Consider the following 22,687-nt stretch of genomic DNA (forward strand, 5'->3'; position numbering starts at 1 on the left):
GTGGATGGTGGGAACAGGTGTGGGAAACGGTGCATTGTACTGTCACAGGCTTTCCAACCTTCCTGTCTCCATATATCGCAATACTAGGTGGATCTGCACTGCCTTTACAAAGGAAATGTGAATAATTAATGAGGAAATTGTATATACATCCATCTAAAAATGTATCTCTTCCAAGCTCACTTTGATTACTTACCAACTACTTCAATTGTTACACTTTTATCCCAGAAAGCATAGGTCGATTTCCCAATATATTCTGGATCTACCCAGGGGTAAATCTTCTGTCCGTGGTGTTTCCACGTCACTGGGTAGATTAAAAGGTCACAATTTCTCCCATATCCAGCATTGGGTGTCCTTGTTTTACCCTTAAATATACCAATTTCATCGCTCATGTCCCAATCTTTACAAACTATAGGGTATGAGTAGCTCGCATGTTGGTACCAAGCCACACGCTCTCGTCTGCGAGGTGGATTCTGATTGTAATTGAAGGTGCAAGGGATTAAAAGGCAGGAACCCACCAATCCTTTGATATTGCTTGGCGTATCTACACGCCAAGCCGTGGAACTGTAGAAAATGTATCCTCCTGAACAAAAAAACATTACAAAAAAAGTATAGATTAAGTCACTATTTACTTGTTTAACAATAATTGAGTAGTAAAAGTTGCCTTACCTAGAATATAGAAGCTCAGAAGAAAATGGTTAAATCCAGACATCTTGTGAATGATACAACACACCTAAAATATGTGCAGTAAACACCTTAGTATTATGCATTTAAATTATAAAATAACATAAAATTGAATATATATTTCTGTGATTCTTTTTTCGAAATGTATCAAAAGTACAAGGCTCCAGAACATTGGACAGGTGCAAAGACTTACAAAATAAAGATCAAAATTGAAGAAGCATTGGCCAAGATATCTTGTTTCGAGCTTGAGAAAGCCACTTTAAATTCTACAGTGTAAATGTCTGCAGTCATATTTGGGTGGAGTATCAGTTTTAACAGTTTTAACTATTTAACCAGGACAGAAAAAAGAATCCAACAAAACAATGGGAGACAAAGGAAAGAAAGCAGACATGTGTGTACATGTTTATACTTAATAGCCTAAAATCATGGGATTTCATACACAGTATGTATGCGGATAAATAGCACCAACACAATAGCATCATATGCATGTGCTGCAATAAAATATTAGATTCAATCTTATATGTATTTATTTTTTAAACGGGGAATACTTACAAAAATAGGTAGCAATGGCAACAGAGCTGAAGACAACATACATATATACATAAAAGTGTACATAAAATACATCCAGGCTATTGAGTTACATGGTTAAAAAATCATCTAAATCACAGAAATGCCATAGATACAAATACAACCTAAAAGCTGTTCAGAACAAAACACATTATGGTGTTTTTACAACAAGAAAGAAATTTTCTCAACTGACATAGATAAATCCTCATTTCTGAAGCAGTTAAAGTTTTGAAATTCTAAATTTCGGCCAGTCATTGTTAATATGACATAACACGGCATAACAAAGCACAGCAAGGCAGACTTTTCCTACACAGATAAACATTCTCGATTTTAGAAAGCTCTCCAGACAATGAAAAAATTCTCAGATTTCTATTAAAAAACAAAGTCTGTGGTACTTTCTGTCAGCAACTACATTTCAGGGAATATCATGATATCACAAGAGAAAGATACATTTATATTTTTATTATGAATCAATTTAAAACTCAGCATTTAAACTAATATTAAATTGTAAGATGCAGAAGAAGGAAAACTTCTTTAGTTTTTTTTATATGCTATTTCTTTAAAATCAGAATGACTTACCTTCAGAGTGGAATGTTTATGAATTGTTTTACCACCTTTTAAAGTTTCTAACCACACCATCATGTCAAGCATCCTCCCCCAAAATCTGGGGAGGGCAATTTGCCTACCAAATGGATTATGCTGCTTCCTGTAAACGATACTGCCCCCCGCCCCCCCTCCATATTTATTCTCTTATTTAATTTTTTGAATGACTTTGAGATATGAAATGCACCAGCACCATATGAATATATGTGTATGTTGATGCATTTAAATGATTTAAAGAAGAAGAAATTGTTTGACATTTAGCTAAATACACTTTTTCACTTTCTTGTTAAGAGTTAGAAGGGACAACTAGTCTTCTTTCTTGTCTTTCATTTTTTTGCCTTTGGTATTTCTTCACTTCCACTTCACTATGACATTTGGATTATGTTTCAGGCCCAAAAATGATGCCATCATGCCTAAACAAATTAATACATTAGCTGAACAAACTTGCATATAACTGTTATGCAAAAGTCATTATATTAATAATAAAGTATAAAACACTGTGTGTGTGTGTGTGTGTGTGTGTGTATATATATATATATATAGGCCTATATATATATATATATATACAAACTGTATTATCAATTTATTAGGCATAATTAAATATGTTGTGATTGAGATGATCATAGTAATCATGTACAACAAAACTTCAGTCATCAGATGCTCTTATCATAAAAGATCATAAAGAATCAAATAAGATTAGTTTTCTGGTGTTTTTTCAGATGTTTCCATAGATGTTGATGTCTGCAGTGTTCATGTAATCGTCACCATCAAGGTCCTATAAGAGATTGAGGTCATTATTATCACAGATATTGATAGTGCCTGTATGTAATTCTTGGGAAATACATTGGCAATTTAACAGTAGGCCTACCTCTTGGTAATTGCAGGATTTTGGCTGGCTGAGACCCATTAATAACAGCAGCAATAACAAGAAGACAAAGAAAAAGAACGCCGTAAGACAATGATATACTACAACATATGATATCTATATTGTATCAACTGCTCAGGTTCATGAGCAGGGCATGACGTTAACCTTTTTGCCACCTGCCACTGTCACTGTTTTGCCTCATAAAGGTGAAAAACAGAAATTGCTGTGTCTATGAGCTCGTGGACATTGCGCCGTTGCTGAAGGAGGGAGGCCGGGCTGGGACACACGAAAATACAGTTTGATAAAGTACTTATTGGACTTTAACTTTTCATTGCACCTTCAATAATGCAGTTGTCCTCAATTCAGGTCATCCTGTACATCTCATCTGCGTTTTTTCCTGCATCCACAGTGTGTGATTGTGAGCGTGCGCGTCAGTCGCGGGGAAAAAGGCGCAGCAGCCCCGCCCACTGCACCGAGGCGACTAGATTTAAACAGCAGCAACTTTCAGCGACTTTATAGTGAAAAAACGTTACAGCGTACATCAATGTTAAAATGTTTATAGGTTGGCAGGACGTCTTTCGCTGTATATTTCGTTGGTGAGATTTCCGAGTCACAAACGTCTCGTCTTCATATAAGAAACAAGGAAATGAATTTGACCCGTTCCGACTCCTGTTTGGTCAGTGAATGCGCGTGAGACTGTTGGGATTGCCGCGAGTAATGAAAATGCGATAGGGGGCCCTGGCTGTCAATCAATCTCGTCCTGTGATGCGGGCCCCTGATTGATCCGGGTCTGTAAGCAACTGCGCACCCTGCTTACTGATAGTTAAGCGTCCGAATCACTCAATTCTCATTGGCTACCAGGCAAAGTGGCCGGTAGATTGACAGTGTTACCCGCCAATTGCAAAATGTACCGGCGTTTGGCGTGTGGGTTGGGTGTTAATTTCATGCCCTATTCAGGAGTTAGTCAGGTAGCCTACCTTTTAGGGGATGGGAAACGTCCCTTAGAGACTTTCTGGTCGGCACAGGATTTTGAGTTTAGGTTTTTAGGCCTGTAAATTAAAGTTACGTCACTACACACCTTGGAAACCATGTAACTTCATTCATTTTCTAACATTTAAGATACGTACGTATGCCCCAAATCCACCGTGTCCCCTTTAGGCCTTCTGATGATGTGAAGAAGTACATAGTGTAATAGAAAATTAAGATTTTAATGCGGAAAACAAAACACAGATATACTATTTTCATAATGAAAAAATACTTATATATATCAAATGTTAAGTTTGCTTTAACTGTGAAAACAACCAAGTGATGAAAAACCTTGTGGAGGCGGGCATACTACGTCAATGTTTTTCATGTCTTACCTTGAAAATCTGCTCCACATAGACCTTCTGCACAAAAAAGAAGAACAGAAATTATGCAAATGTTGTGAGGCATAAAAATAAAAGCGTAGATCTTATCAAGAATGCCAATGAGCAGATTTTCCACACACACAGAAATTAAAGTAAATCCGACCATGCAGCTGTTTTTACTGAAAGTAGGCAGTAAATGACAGAGTATTTAAAATAAAGATATTAAAAGATTTAAGATAAAGACCTTTGATCAGAACGAGATGGTCCTGGGCCATCAGAGCGAATCCTGAAAGTTTAAGAGATTAAATAACATCATTAATTAATAACATCAATACTGTACAATTAAAAGTTCCTATAACAGTGTTGGATGAGACAGGAAAAATAATTACAAACCACTTAAAAACTTTTTTTTTCTCACCTGCGAGACAGCCTGGATAGTCGGTTCCACATGCTGAGTATGACACATAATTCAAAAACTTGTATTTTCATAATGAAGGGAAATGATTGAATAATGTGATCATTAGTATAGCTCTATAGCCTGAACTAAATCTGCTTTACAACATTTTTACCTGCCATCCCCACTTTGGAGCTCTGCGATGCGTTTCCTTGAGCAGACAGAAAAAGTAATATAAGTAAGCACCACGTACTGTACACAAATGTGTTAGCATAGAAACAAGTGCAAGAAAGTCATCTTTGGCATAGAAATGTTATTACTTTTCTGATAAGCTCTGTTGATCAGCTAATGTCAGCGTCTTGCGTTACTCACTTGTATCTTTTCACCATAAAAACGCAGAGGACTGCAAAGATCACAGCTGTACCAATCACCGCCACCGTGGGAATGATGATGTGGTTGTAGTTTTCTGTGCCTGTAAATAGAAAGAGCCATGTATAAGGGCCATTCTTCATTTATATTGCACAAAGGCCTAGCGTGCACACCTTTGCGCAGGCTAAAAACACATCTCTTTCGATTGCACCTTGGATAAAGTTTGGCTCATTTAAAACTAATGTACTTGCACTTACTTCTTGCTGGCTGGAGTTTGTACCCTCAAGGTTGAAAGCACTTAATTGAAAGTTGCAATGTAATGTACAAACGGATAGAGGACAGCATCCGTAATATGAACTTAACATACAGAACATTCTTAAAATTCAACAATAGAGTGAAAAGATCTCACGTTTTACATAGAGTGTCAATGGTGTAGATGATGTCTTCTGTCCATTAAATTGTGCTGTACAGGTGACCTCACTGTGATCATCCTTCTCCTTAGGAACGATGGTCAGGATGGACTGGGCCTCCCAGTAGCCAAAACCAGTTTTCTTGTGGACCTCTATTATCTCATCTCCTGTGCCTCTACTCCATGTGAGTTTAGGCACATGGGTCGGGCAGGTGTGGGTGACTGAACAGGTGATAATGTAGGGACGATCTTGAATGGCCGTCTTTGGGTGATTCAGTGTAGGTTTCGGAGGATCAGCTACTTATAAAAAAAGGCAGAGACAAACTATAAGACAAATTTTTTGAACGTGGAAATTTGTATATATGTGTAGAATCTTGGAAAATCTGTGACATACGGAGCATTCTGAATGTGACACAACTCTCCACAAAGGAGAACTTGTCAACGGTGGATGTATCAGTCTCCGTTCGTGCTAGTTCGATCCGGAAACAGAAAGGGCCGTTGTCATGATCTTTAACGTCAGTAATTTCTAAAGTGCAGTTGTCCTGACCCAGATGTCCCAACAACCTTGTGCGGCCCCTGAAGTTTTCCAAGACCTGTGTGATATCCTGGTAATAGATGCGTTTGCTTTTGTCAGTTGAAAAATGCCAGATCCCTCTTAGTCTGGAGGAGGGCAGGTTCTCTTTAGGATGGCTGAATGAACAGGGTACCACAACACAGGATGTGACCAGGGCGTCAAGGTTTTTTACAACATTGGCCCTCCAATCTTCAGCAAACACAGGGCTGATTACAGCTAAAAGAGAGTTTTTTAATTGACAAAGTGAGAAATTACTTCAAGGAGGTGTCTTTGACAGATGCTTTTGTGTAAGTGGGGTCTATGAATGAATGACAAAAAAAAAGAGTTGACTAATCATATTACCTGTTAGAAACAGACCGAACATCATCATTTTTGTCTCTTTGTTCATTCCTCTCTGAGGTTTTGGTTGTGTATTACACTGTGGGATGAAAAGAAACTACATTAAAAATAAAATCAAAAGCACTACCTACTCCCACCGTATTCAAATTACAATGCAGCTGAGTGGAAGTTCTTCAATCGGCACCAATCTTCCCATGCAAGACCCCTTTATTTATACAGCAATTACTGGCATTATTAATGTACTTAAACATCTAAAACAACACATAGTACATAATTCAAATGTTCTCAATGAAATAGTAGGCAAAAGTAAAGTAATTCCCTGCACTATTATTGTGCAGGGAATTATTATTCCCTGCAGGGAATTATTATTCCCTGCACAACTATTATTGATCATTCTCACGACTTTTTCTTTTTTTTCCTTTGCAGACATTTAGACAACCAATGATGAATAACTGTGAAAAAATCACTAAACTGGGTTTATATCAAACCAAAACACATAGAATTACGAAGCTACATTATTCCTGTGCCCCGTGTATTTGAAACTTCCAAACTGACATATTCACAGAATTCACTGGACGTGCAGTATTCACTGGACGTACCATAATCAAGTACAATGTTCCTACCTGATGAAGCTGCTGTCTGGCTGATCAGAGCGTCTGTTTCTTGTAAAAACACCTCCTTGAGAATGATGACATCCAGTGTGCTATTCTGCAGTTAAGTTGACAAAGATATGAACTCTAGAGGCAACAGAAAAAACTGCAGGCCACATGGGACAAGAAAGTGTGGGTAACGTGAAAACAGATGCAGTAGAGGCAGTAACAGAAGAGTTGACGGTGTAGAAAGCAGTGAGTGGTGTTTGGTTTACAGTGGCAGTCATTTAAAATTGATGATCTCAGCGGGCATTTCTAGATTTTTTAGATGTCTGCTGTGTGCGATATCAGTGTTATAGACCTTGTGCATGTTTGCATGGAAGAATTACTCCTGTTCTGTAATATGTTGAAACATTCTTTTTTCTAATATTTGCAATTTGGGGGCAACAGAGTTAAAAGTATCTGTGATCTTACAGATCAGAACATCAACACATTTTGTTGTGTCTGTTCTGCACTCCGGCAGATTGGGTTCTAAATAAAAAAATGACTAATTTGTTAAAAGTGATGGCATTTACCTTACATTTGAGGGAGTTTGTATTCATATCAATTTAGCAGTCAACAGTCTCAATGTATTTTTTGTAATTGTTTGTTTGAATATATATACGTAGATTTTAAATTGATCTCAAAAAGAAATTTAGCAGTCAACATAATAAAGAACAGAAAGTAGGCAGACTTGTTACTATAAACTAAAGACTCTGTGATATGTACACTTCCCTCATGGTCAGTGTTGCCAATTCTTTTCCAATGAAAGTAGCTAGCACCAGCTCCAAAAGTTGCTGAAAGTATTCATATTTGTGACATCATAGAAAGTTTTAGCCAAATAATCCCAAACTCACCACAGGAATGCTAAATTATAATTATTACTTAGGTAGCTATATTTTAAGTAAAAAATAAATTCTACTAAAGGAGGTAGAAAGATCGATAAATAATTCTCGAAGAAGGCCGGCTTGCAGGGCCTTTCATTTTACAGTCAATGGCTGCACATGAGGAGAGAGCAGAAAGAGAAACAAGGGAGGGGCTGCTTTCAGTCTCAGAACAGAAGAGAGAGCGGAGTGATTTGGCCGCCACAAGAGAGCGATACCTTGCGTGTTTGCCGGACAATACCGGGTGCCTTTACTACAGAAAGTTGTTGCTGGTTGCTTTTGGGAAAATAAAGTTGCTAAGGGGGGTCTGAAAAGTCGCTAAGTTGGTAACACTGATTGGTGCTCTGCCAGCCATTTCAAGTGAAAAGGGACTGTACCAAAATGATTGACGAGGAGGGAGAAAGGGGGGCTACATTTCCTCTTAAATTTGTTTTACAAGCAAGCCCTCACCGGAAGTATTACTAGTTTCTTTAAAACCTCCCCCCAATATCTTAAAATTATACATTTATTACAAACAACAAAACGTGGATGTTGATAATGAAAACATTCTACTTTTAGATGGATAAATAAAGCTGCCTTTTACATTTAACAAGACATGACTAGGTTAGTCTAAATGAACATAATAGACAACCACAAGTTCTGTTACCCTGCAGCACTGTTTTTCCCCCCTCTGTCAGTGTGGGTGGGACTGATTACTCAAGCAGAGTCAGGTGTGCCAGACCATAAGGGAGCTTCACCAGCTGCCTCCTATTCTGCAGTCAAGCCTGCTTTCAAGACCTCTGCACTTCCACCCTCGCACTTCCAAACACACACTGCCTGAAGCTTCCTCGCACTGTGTCAGTTAACAGTTCCTTCCTCAACACAATACATTTTTGAACTCTTTTGTGTTGTTCCACACCGCACTGGCTCACATCCCTCTTGGCTACCCCTGTCTGGACTCCCAACTTCCCTCCCTTCACGCAATATTTAACTTAGTAATAAACAGGATTGTAAAGTTAGTCTGGATCAGTTTGGACTGAAGGAATTAAGCTTGTGTGCAGAACTGAGTAGAACTTGGACCTTTGTAAAAAGTGTTCTCTGCTACAGGTAATGTTTAATTAATAACCATTTCACATTAGGATCAATACGCATTAACTGATATTAGCTTGTCTTTTGGCTGTGATAGGGAAAAATGCAGCCTTGAAACAGAGATGGGATTGTTGTCCTCTGCTTAAAGGCAGGGCTAAATACACATCCAAGCCGTCTGTTTGATGTCAGTTTAATCCCTTTAAATATGATAGATCACTCTTGCTCTTTCGTAGGATGCATCTCACATAATAGTCATACAGTCATACAGGGATTGTATTTTCGCTTTTTTTTACGTCAAGAAAAGGGTCTTCTGAAGAATCTTTTGTAAAAAATCAAGTAGGAGAATTCCTCCCCTCCCCCCACCTGAACCCAATTACTTGTGCACTGTCCCTATCAGGATGTGTTGTGTGCCTCTGCCTGGAAGTGGGTGGTTTCCGTTAGTGAGGGAAAAAAATTCCTGAGAGTGAGTCAGAGTCAGCAAGAGAAAGTAAACTTTTCTCTGTTCCCAGTGTCACAGAGTTGAACTACTTGCTGTGCAGTTGTTAATATTATTGAGGTAATATTAGGCCTACTGCATCTTGCCAGTGTGGATACTGCAGTTGTTGTTTACTGTAAGCTGTCTGGACACAGAAGGCCAAGTCAGAGTTTGTCTGAGCTACTTGGAATTTCACAATTTTGGTAAGTAGTTAAATCTAAAACTTGAAAAATGTGAAAATATCCCAGCAGGATGAACAATGTGATCCATAGATTATCCTATTTCTGAATATTTTGGTTTGGTAAAAGTGGTCAAAATTGTTTTGACCATGTTAGTCAACATAGTCAGATTTATTTTCTTTTACTTTCAGTCACTGAATACAGAAAAGGAAGAAAAAACAGAAAATTCCAATCACATAATGTAATAAAGCTATAGTGCGTAGTTTCTGCTGCCCCATGAGGGATTCTAAGTAATGACAAGAAAACTGTCCACCACCGCAAACCAAGCAAATCGTTTTGCAATGGCTTGAATGTAACGGACGTTTATTAATATCAAAAAAGTTACACACTAAAACTTTAATATTTGACCCTTCAATAAGTGAAAATACAGGCCTATTTCATGAGGACATTAATAGTCTCCTCATACAATATGTCATAAACATACATACTGTATACGAATTAAAATCCCTTCACTGTTGCAATTGTATTGTAATTGGCATGCAAGTAAGTAATTAACGTGCATTTGTATTAAGCTTTTCCTAGAGATTAATTCTTTAGGGGTACAAAAAAACATACTTGTGGCTTTTTTGTACATATTTTTTTTTACCTCATTTCATTTTGTTTTTATTTAAACACCACAGCGTATTGCACCAAAAAACTCAGAGAAATATGGACACAAAGAGAATGATATTCTGTCTGCATTTGGCAGGTAACACAAATGGTGACTTCTTTGTTTCCAATCTCATCCATTCATACACCCCTCTTACACAAGTCAAAGAGACCTACCAACTCATTTCTTTCTTTGTTACTACCAAAACTGTCTTTCAGCTGTTATCAGCCCTGTGTTTACTGAAGATTGGAGGGCCAATGTTGTAAAAAACCTTGACGCCCTGGTCACATCCTGTGTTGTGGTACCCTGTTCATTCAGCCATCCTAAAGAGAACCTGCCCTCCTCCAGACTCAGAGGGATCTGGCATTTTTCAACTGACAAAAGCAAACGCATCTATTACCAGGATATCACACAGGTCTTGGAAAACTTCAGGGGCCGCACAAGGTTGTTGGGACATCTGGGTCAGGACAACTGCACTTTAGAAATTACTGACATTAAAGATCATGACAACGGCCCTTTCTGTTTCCGGATCGAACTAGCACGAACGGAGACTGATACATCCACCGTTGACAAGTTCTCCTTTGTGGAGAGTTGTGTCACACTCAGAATGCTCCGTATGTCACAGATTTTCCAAAATGTCAAAATCAACACAGATTTTCTATGTTACAATAATTAGCCTCTTGCCTAATATCTGCTTTTCTTTTTTTTATTGATAGCTGATCCTCCGAAACCTACACTGAGTCACCCAAAGACGGCCATTCAAGATCGTCCCTACATTATCACCTGTTCAGTCACCCATACCTGCCCGACCCATGTGCCTAAACTCACATGGAGTAGAGGCACGGGAGATGAGATAATAGAGGTCCACAAGGACACTGGTTTTGGCTACTGGGAGGCCCAGTCCATCCTGACCATCGTTCCTGATGAGAAGGATGATCACAGTGAGGTCACCTGTACAGCACAATTTAATGGACAGAAGACATCATCTACATCATTGACACTCAATGTAAAACGTGAGATCTTTTCCCTCTGTTGTTGAATTTTGAGGATGTTCTTTATGTAACGTTAATATCCTGGATGCTGTCTTCTTTGCATTTCCAATACAAAGGAAGAACTGACCTCACATACATCTCCGTCTTTTTTCAGGTACAGAAAACTGTAACCACATCATCATTCCCACGGTGGTAGTGATTGGTACAGCTGTGATCTTTGCAGTCTTCTGCGTTTTCATGGTGAAAAGATACAAGTGAGTTTGTTACTGACTTATTTTGCAGAAAACAACATGATCAGTTATTACATTAATAAAGTAGGAATGTATTGCTTTACTGTTTCTGTGCTCTTAAAAAAACGCCTCTCATAACTGTGAGACATTTTGTATTTTGCAGTCCTAAAATGTCTGGAATATCCGATTAAAGGCAGAAAGATTTTTTTATAGATTTTATCTTGTAATTTGGTGACCAGTTCTTCACTGTTCCAACTATAAACCTTTACACACAAATGCTTCAATGATCTTGCATTTCTCTGCAGAAGTAACACATTTATTTTTGATTCTGCTTCATGACACGACCTATGCTTTTATCTTCATGTGAAATGACAATGCCTTATTTTCTGTTCTTCTTTTTTAAACAGGGGGAGAATCTAAAGGTGAGATATGAAAAAAGGAACATTGCTTAAATATGTGAAACCAGCCCCCTGGGTGGGGGTTACTGGAAGTGTTTAAGTGTATTATTTACATTGCAATATAAATGAAAACATAACTTAATTCATCACTACTTTTTTTTATTTTTTTTATTTTAGTACAACAAAACATCACAGAAACACTGCAGTGCAGTTTTTAACACTTTGGTAAAAACACATTTAATAATTTTGTATCATTCCTTGAGCATCAATAAATGCCTCTCTTTTGTAAACATCTGTATGTTTTGTAAGCATAAATATGTGCTCACTTTCTTTTTTAAAGTACTGTAGTTGTATGTGGCAGATTCAGCTGCTCTCAGTGCCCTCTTGGACGGAATGTACTTTAAAGCCAAACTGTTGTGTTTGTATTTTGCAGTATAGGAGAGAGCGAAGAGTGCTGTTGTTCATGCTCATGCAATTTTCTGTCATTTTTCCCACCATGCGCTACATTAAAATCACTGCGACACACCTTACAAAAAGCGTGGAGGTTGTCAATATGACTAGGTAAAATGAATGTAAATTGTTGAGCCCAACCTTGTTAAAAAATGTAACACTGCCTTCACCTGCCATTTTTATCCTAGCGCTTTTTTGGCCTGAACTTTTCTGCCAAAGAGCACAGAGATCAACGGCACAACCGGGTTATTGGTTGCCAGTTTGAGGTGACAAACAAGTTGAAAATTGCATATGATGTGTGGATTGTGTGAATAGGATCCGTTTCACACAAGATCTGACAACAGGTCAACATTAGACAAACTTACTAGTCCGAATATTTATAAAGGAGTTTGGGCCATGCAAATTACAGGAATTTCCCGGGAGAAATAACAAAGCGGGAGGGGTCCGGGAGATAGGGCTAAAAAAATGGTAGAAACCTGGGTGAAACGGGAGTGTTTGCAGGTATGCTTGTCTGTAGCTTTTTGTCTGGTTTACTTGAGATAGGAAACCTTTTTCTTGAGAATGTGGTCCCACGGGATTGCGTTGACTCCTCAACGAAATCTGATAACATTGCATTCTGATTGCAAAATTGAATCAGATTACGTGTATTTTCTTGTTCTTTTTAGATAATCAGAAGAAAGCAGAAGAAGTGACGAGTGTCTTCCAGTATTGTCTACGGCTGACTACCACTGTCCTTTTTTTGATAACACCACTGTAGAGACAGCAAAGGTAGAAGGTTTTTAATCCTACATGTGTTGTTTTAAAAAAAAAAAACTGAAATTAAAGGGGCAGTACTCGATATTCAGAAGAAAAAGTGGTATGGGATTGCTGCCACATGGCTCTCACAGAACATTCTGCTTTCACATACCGTCACTTTGTCGCATCCCTCGGCTACAGATATAACACATTCTTACTCCCATCTCATAAATACGGACATTTAATCGGGTGCTTTTTTTGTTATTGACGCTAAAAATCTCTTATTATCACAACACAGTTGGTTGTCTCCTTAAGCGTCATAAGATGCGCTTGGTCGTCTCCTTTAGCGTCATAACACACGCTTGGTTTGGACAACAACTTACACAGTTACAAGATTACAAACTTTGTAGACTGTGAGAAAACAAAAGGACTGCCTGATAACACAACAGTCTCTGTCAACTCTTGACCAAATGTTAAGCAACCAGACAGCATGGCGGACTGATCTCTACTCTCAACCACCTGGACTGATGAATCCAGGAGCTTTTTAAGCTCCATCTGGGCTGATTGCAGGCAGGTGATTGGAAGGATCCACACAGACCGCACCAATCAACAACGCTGATTGACTGGAACAGGGAAGTGGGCCAAGTCGTCATCACAAGGGTCAATCCTCTCCGGGCAACCACACAACTGACTTTGCATGCACACACTTTCCCTATGCTCTGGCTAGAAGCATAAACTAACCTAAAGGCACGAGCTGTAACACCGTGACACGCAGGAATCACGGGCCGGTTTAGGCTGGCAACAGCGGGACACATAGACTGCTCTTCTGGGTGAAAGTCTTAGGTTTGTTCCGTACACCCCCTCAACCAACTTCCCAATGCAGAATTTCCCCCTTTTGTGAATATCGAGTACTACCCCTTTAGGATAAAAGGTGAATTATTTGCTGAACGCTTTAATTAGTTTGTTTGACAAGCTCGTTTTCATCTTATTCACATATTTGCTTCAAAGAAATGGCATTATGTTGATGGAAACAATAATCTGAAAAATATAGACAAAAAAACAAGTTATAAAATTCTGTTGACAAAGCTTGAAGGTTTTAGCAGCATAGTTCCTTGAAAAACAACGTTTTGTAATGCAAACACGTTTGTTTTTAAGAGGAAATAACCTGTAAAAATGTATTCACTGTCAACTGGCATGTGAATGTGTATTAAATGCACTGTGCTAGTCTCTCACATAAGTATAGCCAAGGATGACACTGTGCTGAAATGAGACAAAACTGTTGCTCCGTTAAATACCTAATACTTTTAATTAAATTAATCTGTCTGAACAGATACAAGTAAAGGATAATAGTTAATACATTACATTTTTGATTTGTGGTCACTCTGTTGTGATTGCTTCAACATTGCTTGAGTGATAATTCCTTTGTCCTCCACAACGGCTAATCACTTTAAACCTTCCTCATTCTGTGTACTATGACTCATAAAGTTATTCAATTTTTGTGAAAAGATATTTTGCGCTTACTTTTAGCAAAGTCTAGTGCCACACCAAACTTGTCAGAGAGACATATTTTGGACAATAGGTTGTTAAACGTTAAATGTTGTGAATCTGTTACAATCCATTCTGTGAAAACGGTGAACTTTGTTCTCTCATTCATTTAAATTGGCATCAAAAATTGGTAATATGAACTGTTACTGTTTTCCTTCCTGTAGATTGGTCTGCATTAACCTACCTTGAACCAATCCTCCTTTCCTTTGAGTGCCCCTTTCTTATCACATCTTCAAAGTGAATGGAGCATAGAACATGTAGCCTGTATATTCTTGTGTTTCTCATTAAAACTTTGGAACATTGTTGAATTGAATCCTTACTTTTTTCTCCGAGAGCTCATAACTGCTTTCAGAGTTAACTCACAGGGGCCATGCCAGAGGATAGGATAACAACCACAACACAATCGTGATTGTATTGCTTCATTACAATGTAACTGCCAAGGATGTTTTTTACAAACTGGCCCCTTCTCAGTGTGTCACAGCTGCAGCTCCAGCTGCTGATATTGTTGATAAGCAGGCCAAGTCAGCAGACAAACTACAAAAACTAACTTCTTGTTGTGTGTGTGTGTGTGTGTGTGTGTGTGTCTGTAAAATAACAAAAGCAAAAAGAAATCATAGCCCCTCGGGAATCAATGAAGTATGTCTTCTCCGTCTTAATACACACACAAAAAAACAAGACTCTTTCAGAGATGTTTTCATTGTAAATGTAAAGCTTCTTGAAAGTCAAAAAACAAAGACACATGACCAAAGAGAGATCTAATGAGATATAACTGTTCTCAAGCACATGGAGAAGAAACCACTCCCTGACTTCTACACCATGAACTCAACTGTCACTGCCTCCACACAAAAAACAGAACGGGACTCACTTTTTAGTTTTGATTGCAGTGCTTTGTGTTGCCTCTACAGTTCAGGTCTTCATTGAACTGAATTCCAGGCCAACAGATACAAACAGCTGAAATCCGCCAGATAGCAGCAAAATCAGGTAAGATTTTGACAACACTAAATTAACTTTTAAGAATTAAAAAACAAGAATTTAGAATATCTTATATTGATGTGCTTCTTAACCAATGCTAATATTCAAAACTCTTAATAGAAATTGAAGATTAGTCTAGGTTTAGCACTATTGGAATATTTGGAATATACTGTTTTTATCTATGTTAAAGAAAAAGAAAAAAATGTAACAGACAAACCTTTTCGACAAGAATGCATATCATCTATGGGTACGTTTATCAGTTAAATTAAAATACCTTTTTTGTGTTCACTTTTCCAATTATATTGTTTGCATGGGGTTGCATGTAATTTTTTGCCATCTTTTTTTCCACCAAAAGCTCAGAGAAATAAGGACAAAGAGAGCAAGATGAGAATGTTCTGTCTGTTGCTGGCAGGTATATAATTAGCCATCCTTTTTGTTTCCAATCTCATTACTATACACAACCCAATGAAACAAAAAATCTGTCAACACAAAGTCATTTTGTTTTTTTGTTACTTCCAAAACTGTCTTTCAGCTGTTATCAGCCCTGTGTTTACTGAAGATTGGAGGGCCAATGTTGTACAAAACCTTGATGCCCTGGTCACATCCTGTGTTGTGGTACCCTGTTCATTCAGCCATCCTAAAGAGAACCTGCCCTCCTCCAGACTCAGAGGGATCTGGCATTTTTCAACTGACAAAAGCAAACGCATCTATTACCAGGATATCACACAGGTCTTGGAAAACTTCAGGGGCCGCACAAGGTTGTTGGGACATCTGGGTCAGGACAACTGCACTTTAGAAATTACTGACGTTAAAGATCATGACAACGGCCCTTTCTGTTTCCGGATCGAACTAGCACGAACGGAGACTGATACATCCACCGTTGACAAGTTCTCCTTTGTGGAGAGTTGTGTCACCCTCAGAATGCTCCGTATGTCACAGATTTTCCAAAATGTCAAAATCTACACAGATTTTCTATGTTACAATAATTAGCCTCTTGCTTAATATCTGTTTTACTTTTTTTTTTATTGATAGCTGATCCTCCGAAACCTACACTGAGTCACCCAAAGACGGCCATTCAAGATCGTCCCTACATTATCTCCTGTTCAGTCCGCCATACCTGCCCCTCCCATGTGCCTAAACTCACATGGAGTAGAGGCACAGCAGATGAGATAACAGAGGTCTACAAGGACACTGGTTTTGGCTACTGGGAGGCCCAGTCCATCCTGACCATCGTTCCTGATGAGAAGGATGATCACAGTGAGGTCACCTGTACAGCACAATTTAATGGACAGAAGACATCATCTACATCATTGACACTCAATGTAAAACGTGAGATCTTTTCACTCCATTGTTTAATGTAAAGTTAATATCGTGGATGCTGTCCTCTTTGCATTTGTGCAACATAATGAAAGAACTGACCTTATACACGGCTCTGTCTATTTTCAGGTACAGAAAACTACAACCACATCATCATTCCCGCAGTGGCAGCGTTTGGTACAGCTGTGATCTCTGCAGTCTTCTGCATTTTCATGGTGAAAAGATACAAGTGAGTTTGTTACTTATGTTTATTTCAAAGATTAATAAAGTAGGAATGTATTTCATCGCTGTCTAATTCTTAAAATTAAGTGTTTCTCAAAAAATTACTTCTTTTGCTGTCTGCTTAAGGACACGCATAGCAGAGCTCCAAAATCAAGAAGGCAGGTAAAGAAAAAAAAACTTCACATCCAGTTTTTAGTGCATTACTGATTCTTTTTCTCTCATTAGAATGTGATTCATGTATTTATTTCTTTATCTATTTGTCATATTTAGTGTGTGGAACCGCCTCTCCAGACTGTCTCGCAGGTGAGAAAACATTTTGTACATTTTAGGTCTAAAATGTCTGGAATATGTGAAAGCAGAGGGGTATCCTACAGGTTGTCATGGAGTACGTTTTAAAAGAGCAATAAACAGCTGAAATTACTGATGGCCATTCTGATAAAAGGCAAAAGATTTTTGTATGGATTTTATCTTATAATTTGGTGACTAGTTCTGTACTCTTACAGCTGTAAACCTTTACACACAAATACTTCAATGATCTTGCATTTCTCTGCAGAAGAAACACATTTATTTTTGATTGTGCTTAGTAATAAGATCTATGCTTCTATTTTTATGTGAAATGGCAATGTCTTATTTTATGTTCTTTTTAAATTAGGAGGAGAACCTAACAGCGAGAATTGGAAAAAGGAACTCCGCTTAAATATGTTAAACTATGCAATTTGCTTCATTTGGTGTCATATATATATCATATATATAAACTGTGTTTTAATAATGTTCCGTTACTGTGATGAGTGTGCATTTATGTTACCTGGGTTTTATTTTTGTAAGATTGATTTAGTTATTTACATTTATTGTTGCTCCATCACCGAGACCCAGGTGGAGAGTGATGGCCTTTGGGTAGTGGTCGTTGCTTCAAGCACATATTAGAAATCAGTACTAAGTGAACTTTTCAATGCAGGTCTGTCATCAACCTCTCAGATTGTTTTGCATTACATGAGTGGAATTCAGTGTTTTTGAAGTCGTGCTGTCATAGAGGAAAAAAATAATCTTTATATTAATAATTAAATTAATTAAATAATTAAATTAATATTGTTTCTGTAGTAGTGATAACTATCCCACTTTTATACATTCTTATGCATGTTGAAAGCTAGAGTGCGTAGTTCCTGCCTCTTTCCTGAGGAATTCTTGCCGCAGCCACATGATACAAGCCTTCTGTGTTTGCGCACCACCTCCACCCCTCCTCCACACGTTTGCTAGTACCCAAAGAGGGCACGGAGTATTAAAAAACATGATAGACTCTTCAGGAGAGGTAATTATCTTCACTCGATTTTCTGCGCACAAAAGTTGCTGGATGTCATCAGTTTTTGAACATAGCCATACTGAGAAATACAGAGAGAGTTGTGTGGAGCTGATAGTCCTAAATAGCTTTGTAGCAACTAATTTGGCAATGGCTTGAAAAAAAAGTTACACACTATAGCTTTCAACTCAACATGCTTATTTTAGACAACATGACACACAGAAGGTGTGTGACGTCCTTCTCTGCTCAGAACACCATTACTCCACTATATCTTTACATAGCAAATAATTGTTTGCTGTTATATCATTTTTATGATTATCAAGTACTGCGTTTCTAAGTCAAAAGGGTAAATTATTTGCTTCCTGGTGTTATTTTTTTTTCCGACAAGCTTGTTTTAATCTTATTCACATAATAGCTTCAGAGAAACTGCATTTTGTTAATGGCAACAATAATCTGCAAAAATAAAGACAAAAAACAAGATATAAAATTCTGCTGACAAGCTTGAATGTTTTAGCAGCATAGTTCCCCTAAAAGCAACGTTTATTTACTGTTTATTTACTCACAAACTTTTGATGAGGAAATAAACTTTGAAACGTGTATTCACTGTGTATTTGTGTTTATTTGATGGTTTTAATCGGTGATGACACTGTGCTAAAATGTGACAAACACAAAATATTTAAAAAACAACAACACTAAATTACACCCACCATACAAGAAAAATATTTTTTTGTTTATTGCATATACATTCATCATTGCTTGATTGATAATTCCTTTGTCCTCTATAAAACTACAAACCTTGTTCATTCCGTGTACTTTACTCATGAATATACTCAGTTATTAGATAAGATAGCTGCTTAATTTCTTACTCAACCTTAAGACCCCAAATCTGGAGCTCCTACTCCAGACTTGTCGGAGAAACCTTTTTTTTTTTTTTTGTTGCTTTTTAAAAAAAAATACTGTAGGTTTTAACAAACTTAACTGCCATAGAGGTTTTAACCACATTGGCCCCTCTCAGTACTCATGCAGTCATGTCGGCCAGATGGTGGTGCTTTAAGACTTCAGCTGAAGTCTAGCTGAAAGGGTGGGAGTGAAACAAGAGGAGGAAACAAACTAAATTGGTTGACAAGTGAGATGGAAAGAAAATTATTGTATTTTCCTCAACAACAAGATGAGGCATGTAGAAGAAAATAATCTCTGCCATTTTAAACCTTTAAATGTTCTACTCTTAGAGAAAATACATTGCATAACAATCATTTATAAGTATCATCTCATACAGCTAACTGTAGAAGAATCTGTCTTTCATTCAGCAATGCCATTGCATCTTAATGTACTGTAGATTGTTCCAGGAAACAAAATGGATGTTATTACAATCAACATTACATGTTAAATTGGGAAGTTCTGGAGCTGTGTCATGGAAAGAGACAGCAACAGCTCTTCATTTAAAAATAAAGAATTGCTGAAAGTATGTTAACAGACGCATAATTTTTTAAAGTTTGCTATACATTTGGAGATTGTTAATATCACTTCTGGTGTTTTATTGTAGGTGCAATGTGAGTACATCAAACTCTGGGGCCAACAATGTCAATATACTCCTTAATTTCAAACATCCCAACCAGATGCTCATTGAAAAGTTGGAATGCTGCAAAAAGGGGGCTAAAGAAAAATGGGCGAACATGTGGGAGATTCTATTATTGACAAATGTAACAATGGAAACCACAATTCAATTTTCAGAAGGTTTCAAAATACCTACAGAGGAATGACGTGAAGTGCAATTCTAAAAAAGAATAACTATTTACTAGACTTTAACTCTTTCCCATATCCATTCAGTGAACACAAGTCATACCTTTTTATTTTATACTCTTTGTTCTAACCCTGTACTTTATATTATACACAGTACACAAACAGTACAGATAAACAAAATCAACAAATGATGATAAAGACCTAAGCTTTACAACAACTTTTAACATGTATACATGTGTTGATTGTGTGTTTGTGATTGACAAATTTCCCGGTGATTGATTGATGGACTGATTAGTACAAACAGCTTGCAAGATCCCTTCATCAGCAGTGATTAACTCATCCAGAAGGACACAATTAATTGTTCCTTTGATGGCAGATGAGATCAGGCCTTCAATCACCAGGCAGGTCTTTAAAATGGACAAGCCTGGCCATCTCTCATTCAAGGTTGGCGCTTCAACAGATAAACCAAAGGTGAGGACAAACATCCCTGTGACATTTTTAACTTGCCGGATAAAAACGATGTGTGTGGATTCTACAGTTTAGCATTGTATTTTTCATTTAATGTGTCATTTTCATTAAGTACATTTTCTGTTTTTTGATTCCCAGACTTTTCAACTCAAGCACATTTCCTGTCATGGGTAACTCAGCGTCCACTGGCGTCTTCCTTCCTACTACCAGGAAACTGTCCTGGGGGCGCCAGAAAGATGAAACCGTAAAGCTGGAGGACTTCTTGACACAACGCGAGGAGAATCGCTGGCGAGTTAAAGGAAAGCAGAGTTTATCTGTTAAAATGGTCCACCCCACGCGCAGAATCCGTTATGTGAACCTGGGTCTCCAAGGAAGTGACAGCTTTTATCCAAACAGGGGGGAAATGCTGAACCCTGCTTATGTTGGCGATCAAGAACCACAAATGACTGACATCACTGTGAACAATCAATCTGCAACTCAGAAATAAGATCCTGTCAGTTGGACTGTTTGCAGGAGTAACTGCAGAAAGCCCCGTTGATGCCACTGCAACAGGAGAGGTCTGGCATGGAGGGGCAATTTTTATTTTTTACCACATGTGAACAGGAAGTGAGACAAAATTTCAAATGAGAAGGGTTCCTTTTTGTGTGAAATGGAAGAAAAAGACAACGTGTTTCGTTTTATGTGCATTTGGTGTGATCTTGTCAAATCAAAAACTGGCTGTGATAAAGCTAACATAAAAATAACAGACGCAGTGTCAGATGAGAAAAACAATTTGAGCAATTATCACACATGCAACGCCTCATCATGTGGTATGTGAAGGCCGAATGAGCAAAGGAAATCCTGTGTTAACATCTCTGCATCTGAAACACTTGGTGTGAGGTAAAGTAAATACAAGTTTCTTGTTAGAAAATGAGCTTAAGGCATGAAAATAATACATATGTATCAATTGCAACGTTGATGGACTTTGACATGGCATTGTTTTCAGTCAGAAAACCTGCTGTTCAGGAAAATATTTCATCTTTGTATCACATTTATTTCAAATCATCATTTTACATCTCAGCACATTATTGTCAAGGTTATTTAAAAGTAATTTCTTTGAAGTCAATACAGTTTAAGAAAGGTTGTTGGACAAATACATTCAAGCTTCCAACTAACACTGTTTCGGCCTCTTGATTTATTTTGAGTGGTCTTCTTTGTGTTGCTTTTTATTGTTTTCTTTGTTCAGCTGAATGAGCAGACCAATTTAATCACACACATGGCTGTTCAAGGGAGGAACTCTACTACCAATTCACAACAAACATTTTAAAACTGGCTCTTTTATATGGGGCGCCGTTTGTAAAGTGGCTCGTGCTGAAAATAACAGCAACATTTTGTCACATTTAGCTTTAAATAATGTTTAAAAAACTGGTATGAAGTTTTGAAGGTCACTTTCTTGCACATTTACAACATTATTTGTCAACTTGGAAATATTTTAAATAGTTAAATCCAAATACTAAATGTTACACCTAAATGTTAAATGTTAAATCTAAATGCTAAATCTAAATCTAAATATTAAATCTAAATCTAAATGCTAAATCTAAATCTAAATGTTAAATCTAAATCTTAAATCTAAATCTGAATCTTAATGTTAAATCTAAATATTAAATCTAAATCTAAATGTTAAATCTAAATCTAAATCTAAATGTTAAATCTAAATATTAAATCTAAATCTAAATGTTAAATCTAAATCTAAATCTAAATGTTGAATCTAAATATTAAATCTAAATCTAAATGTTAAATCTAAATCTAAATCTAAATGTTAAATCTAAATGTTTCAGGTGAAACTAAATATTTAGCTAATATGCAAATTAAATGCCAGTAACCGGAAGTACCAAAATAAAAGCTCGAGGAGGTCAGTGTATGTTTATAGTGTCAAATAACGAATACAAATCATCTCATCCGGGGAAATGGACTCTTGAACTTGGATAAACGTGATGATAACTACTTAAAATAATAAACACAGTTGGAGAAACTGTATTTGAAGAGTACATTGAGTTTTTAGTGTCACTGAATGGTGTGGGAATTATGACCTGTGGCCACTATAGCCAGTCACCGGGGGGCGCGCCTCACTTTGACTGATCTGTCATGTTTGCTTGCATTAAGGCCAGCTAGATTCTATCCCCATCCGCCCCCGCCAAGGTACGGTAAGCTATTGTCGGCCATGGTCACTCTACGAAATGTCTAACAAATCAGCGTTAGCCGAGAACATCGGCAGAGCCGTCCTGGTGGCTGTCCAAACTTATTCAACAGC

At 37.6% G+C, this 22,687-nt stretch overlaps 4 protein-coding genes across 5 annotated transcripts in view; 3 read left to right on the forward strand and 1 right to left on the reverse strand.

Moving 5' to 3' along the window:
- Positions 1-1,731: 1,731 nt before the first annotated feature.
- Positions 1,732-6,933, reverse strand: LOC117946917 (myelin-associated glycoprotein-like). Its single transcript, XM_034875427.1, has 13 exons — positions 6,774-6,933; positions 6,154-6,229; positions 5,632-6,027; positions 5,238-5,534; positions 4,832-4,931; positions 4,635-4,670; positions 4,484-4,516; positions 4,310-4,351; positions 4,078-4,104; positions 3,844-3,879; positions 3,694-3,765; positions 2,720-2,747; positions 1,732-2,626 (listed from the first exon to the last, which is right to left on the reverse strand). Exons 2-13 carry the CDS (start codon positions 6,197-6,199, stop codon positions 2,567-2,569), a joined length of 1,173 nt encoding a protein of 390 aa, XP_034731318.1. The 5' UTR covers positions 6,200-6,229; positions 6,774-6,933; the 3' UTR covers positions 1,732-2,566.
- Positions 6,934-9,138: 2,205 nt separating this feature from the next.
- On the forward strand, positions 9,139-12,948 carry LOC117946929 (myelin-associated glycoprotein-like). The gene is made up of 7 exons (XM_034875442.1): positions 9,139-9,409; positions 10,066-10,133; positions 10,253-10,648; positions 10,751-11,047; positions 11,181-11,280; positions 11,664-11,678; positions 12,770-12,948. The coding sequence occupies exons 2-6, from the start codon at positions 10,094-10,096 to the stop codon at positions 11,674-11,676; spliced, it is 846 nt and encodes a 281-aa protein (XP_034731333.1). The 5' UTR covers positions 9,139-9,409; positions 10,066-10,093; the 3' UTR covers positions 11,677-11,678; positions 12,770-12,948.
- A 2,240-nt stretch (positions 12,949-15,188) lies between these two features.
- LOC117946928 (myelin-associated glycoprotein-like) lies at positions 15,189-17,585 on the forward strand. The gene is made up of 8 exons (XM_034875441.1): positions 15,189-15,365; positions 15,712-15,768; positions 15,889-16,284; positions 16,389-16,685; positions 16,803-16,902; positions 17,022-17,057; positions 17,166-17,198; positions 17,548-17,585. The coding sequence occupies exons 2-8, from the start codon at positions 15,741-15,743 to the stop codon at positions 17,558-17,560; spliced, it is 903 nt and encodes a 300-aa protein (XP_034731332.1). The 5' UTR covers positions 15,189-15,365; positions 15,712-15,740; the 3' UTR covers positions 17,561-17,585.
- Positions 17,586-21,056: 3,471 nt separating this feature from the next.
- Positions 21,057-22,687, forward strand: part of LOC117946913 (sialoadhesin-like) — a 9,022-nt gene continuing 7,391 nt past the window's right edge. The window contains exon 1 of one of the 2 annotated variants that reach the window (XM_034875422.1): positions 21,057-21,276. The gene's annotated coding sequence lies outside the window, so the exon portion shown is untranslated. The remainder of the gene's footprint in view (positions 21,277-22,687) is intronic. The other variant, XM_034875421.1, reaches the window with a different exon arrangement.

The sequence above is a fragment of the Etheostoma cragini genome, chromosome 6, assembly GCF_013103735.1.
Source record: "Etheostoma cragini isolate CJK2018 chromosome 6, CSU_Ecrag_1.0, whole genome shotgun sequence".
Classification (NCBI taxonomy): Eukaryota; Metazoa; Chordata; class Actinopteri; order Perciformes; family Percidae; genus Etheostoma; species Etheostoma cragini.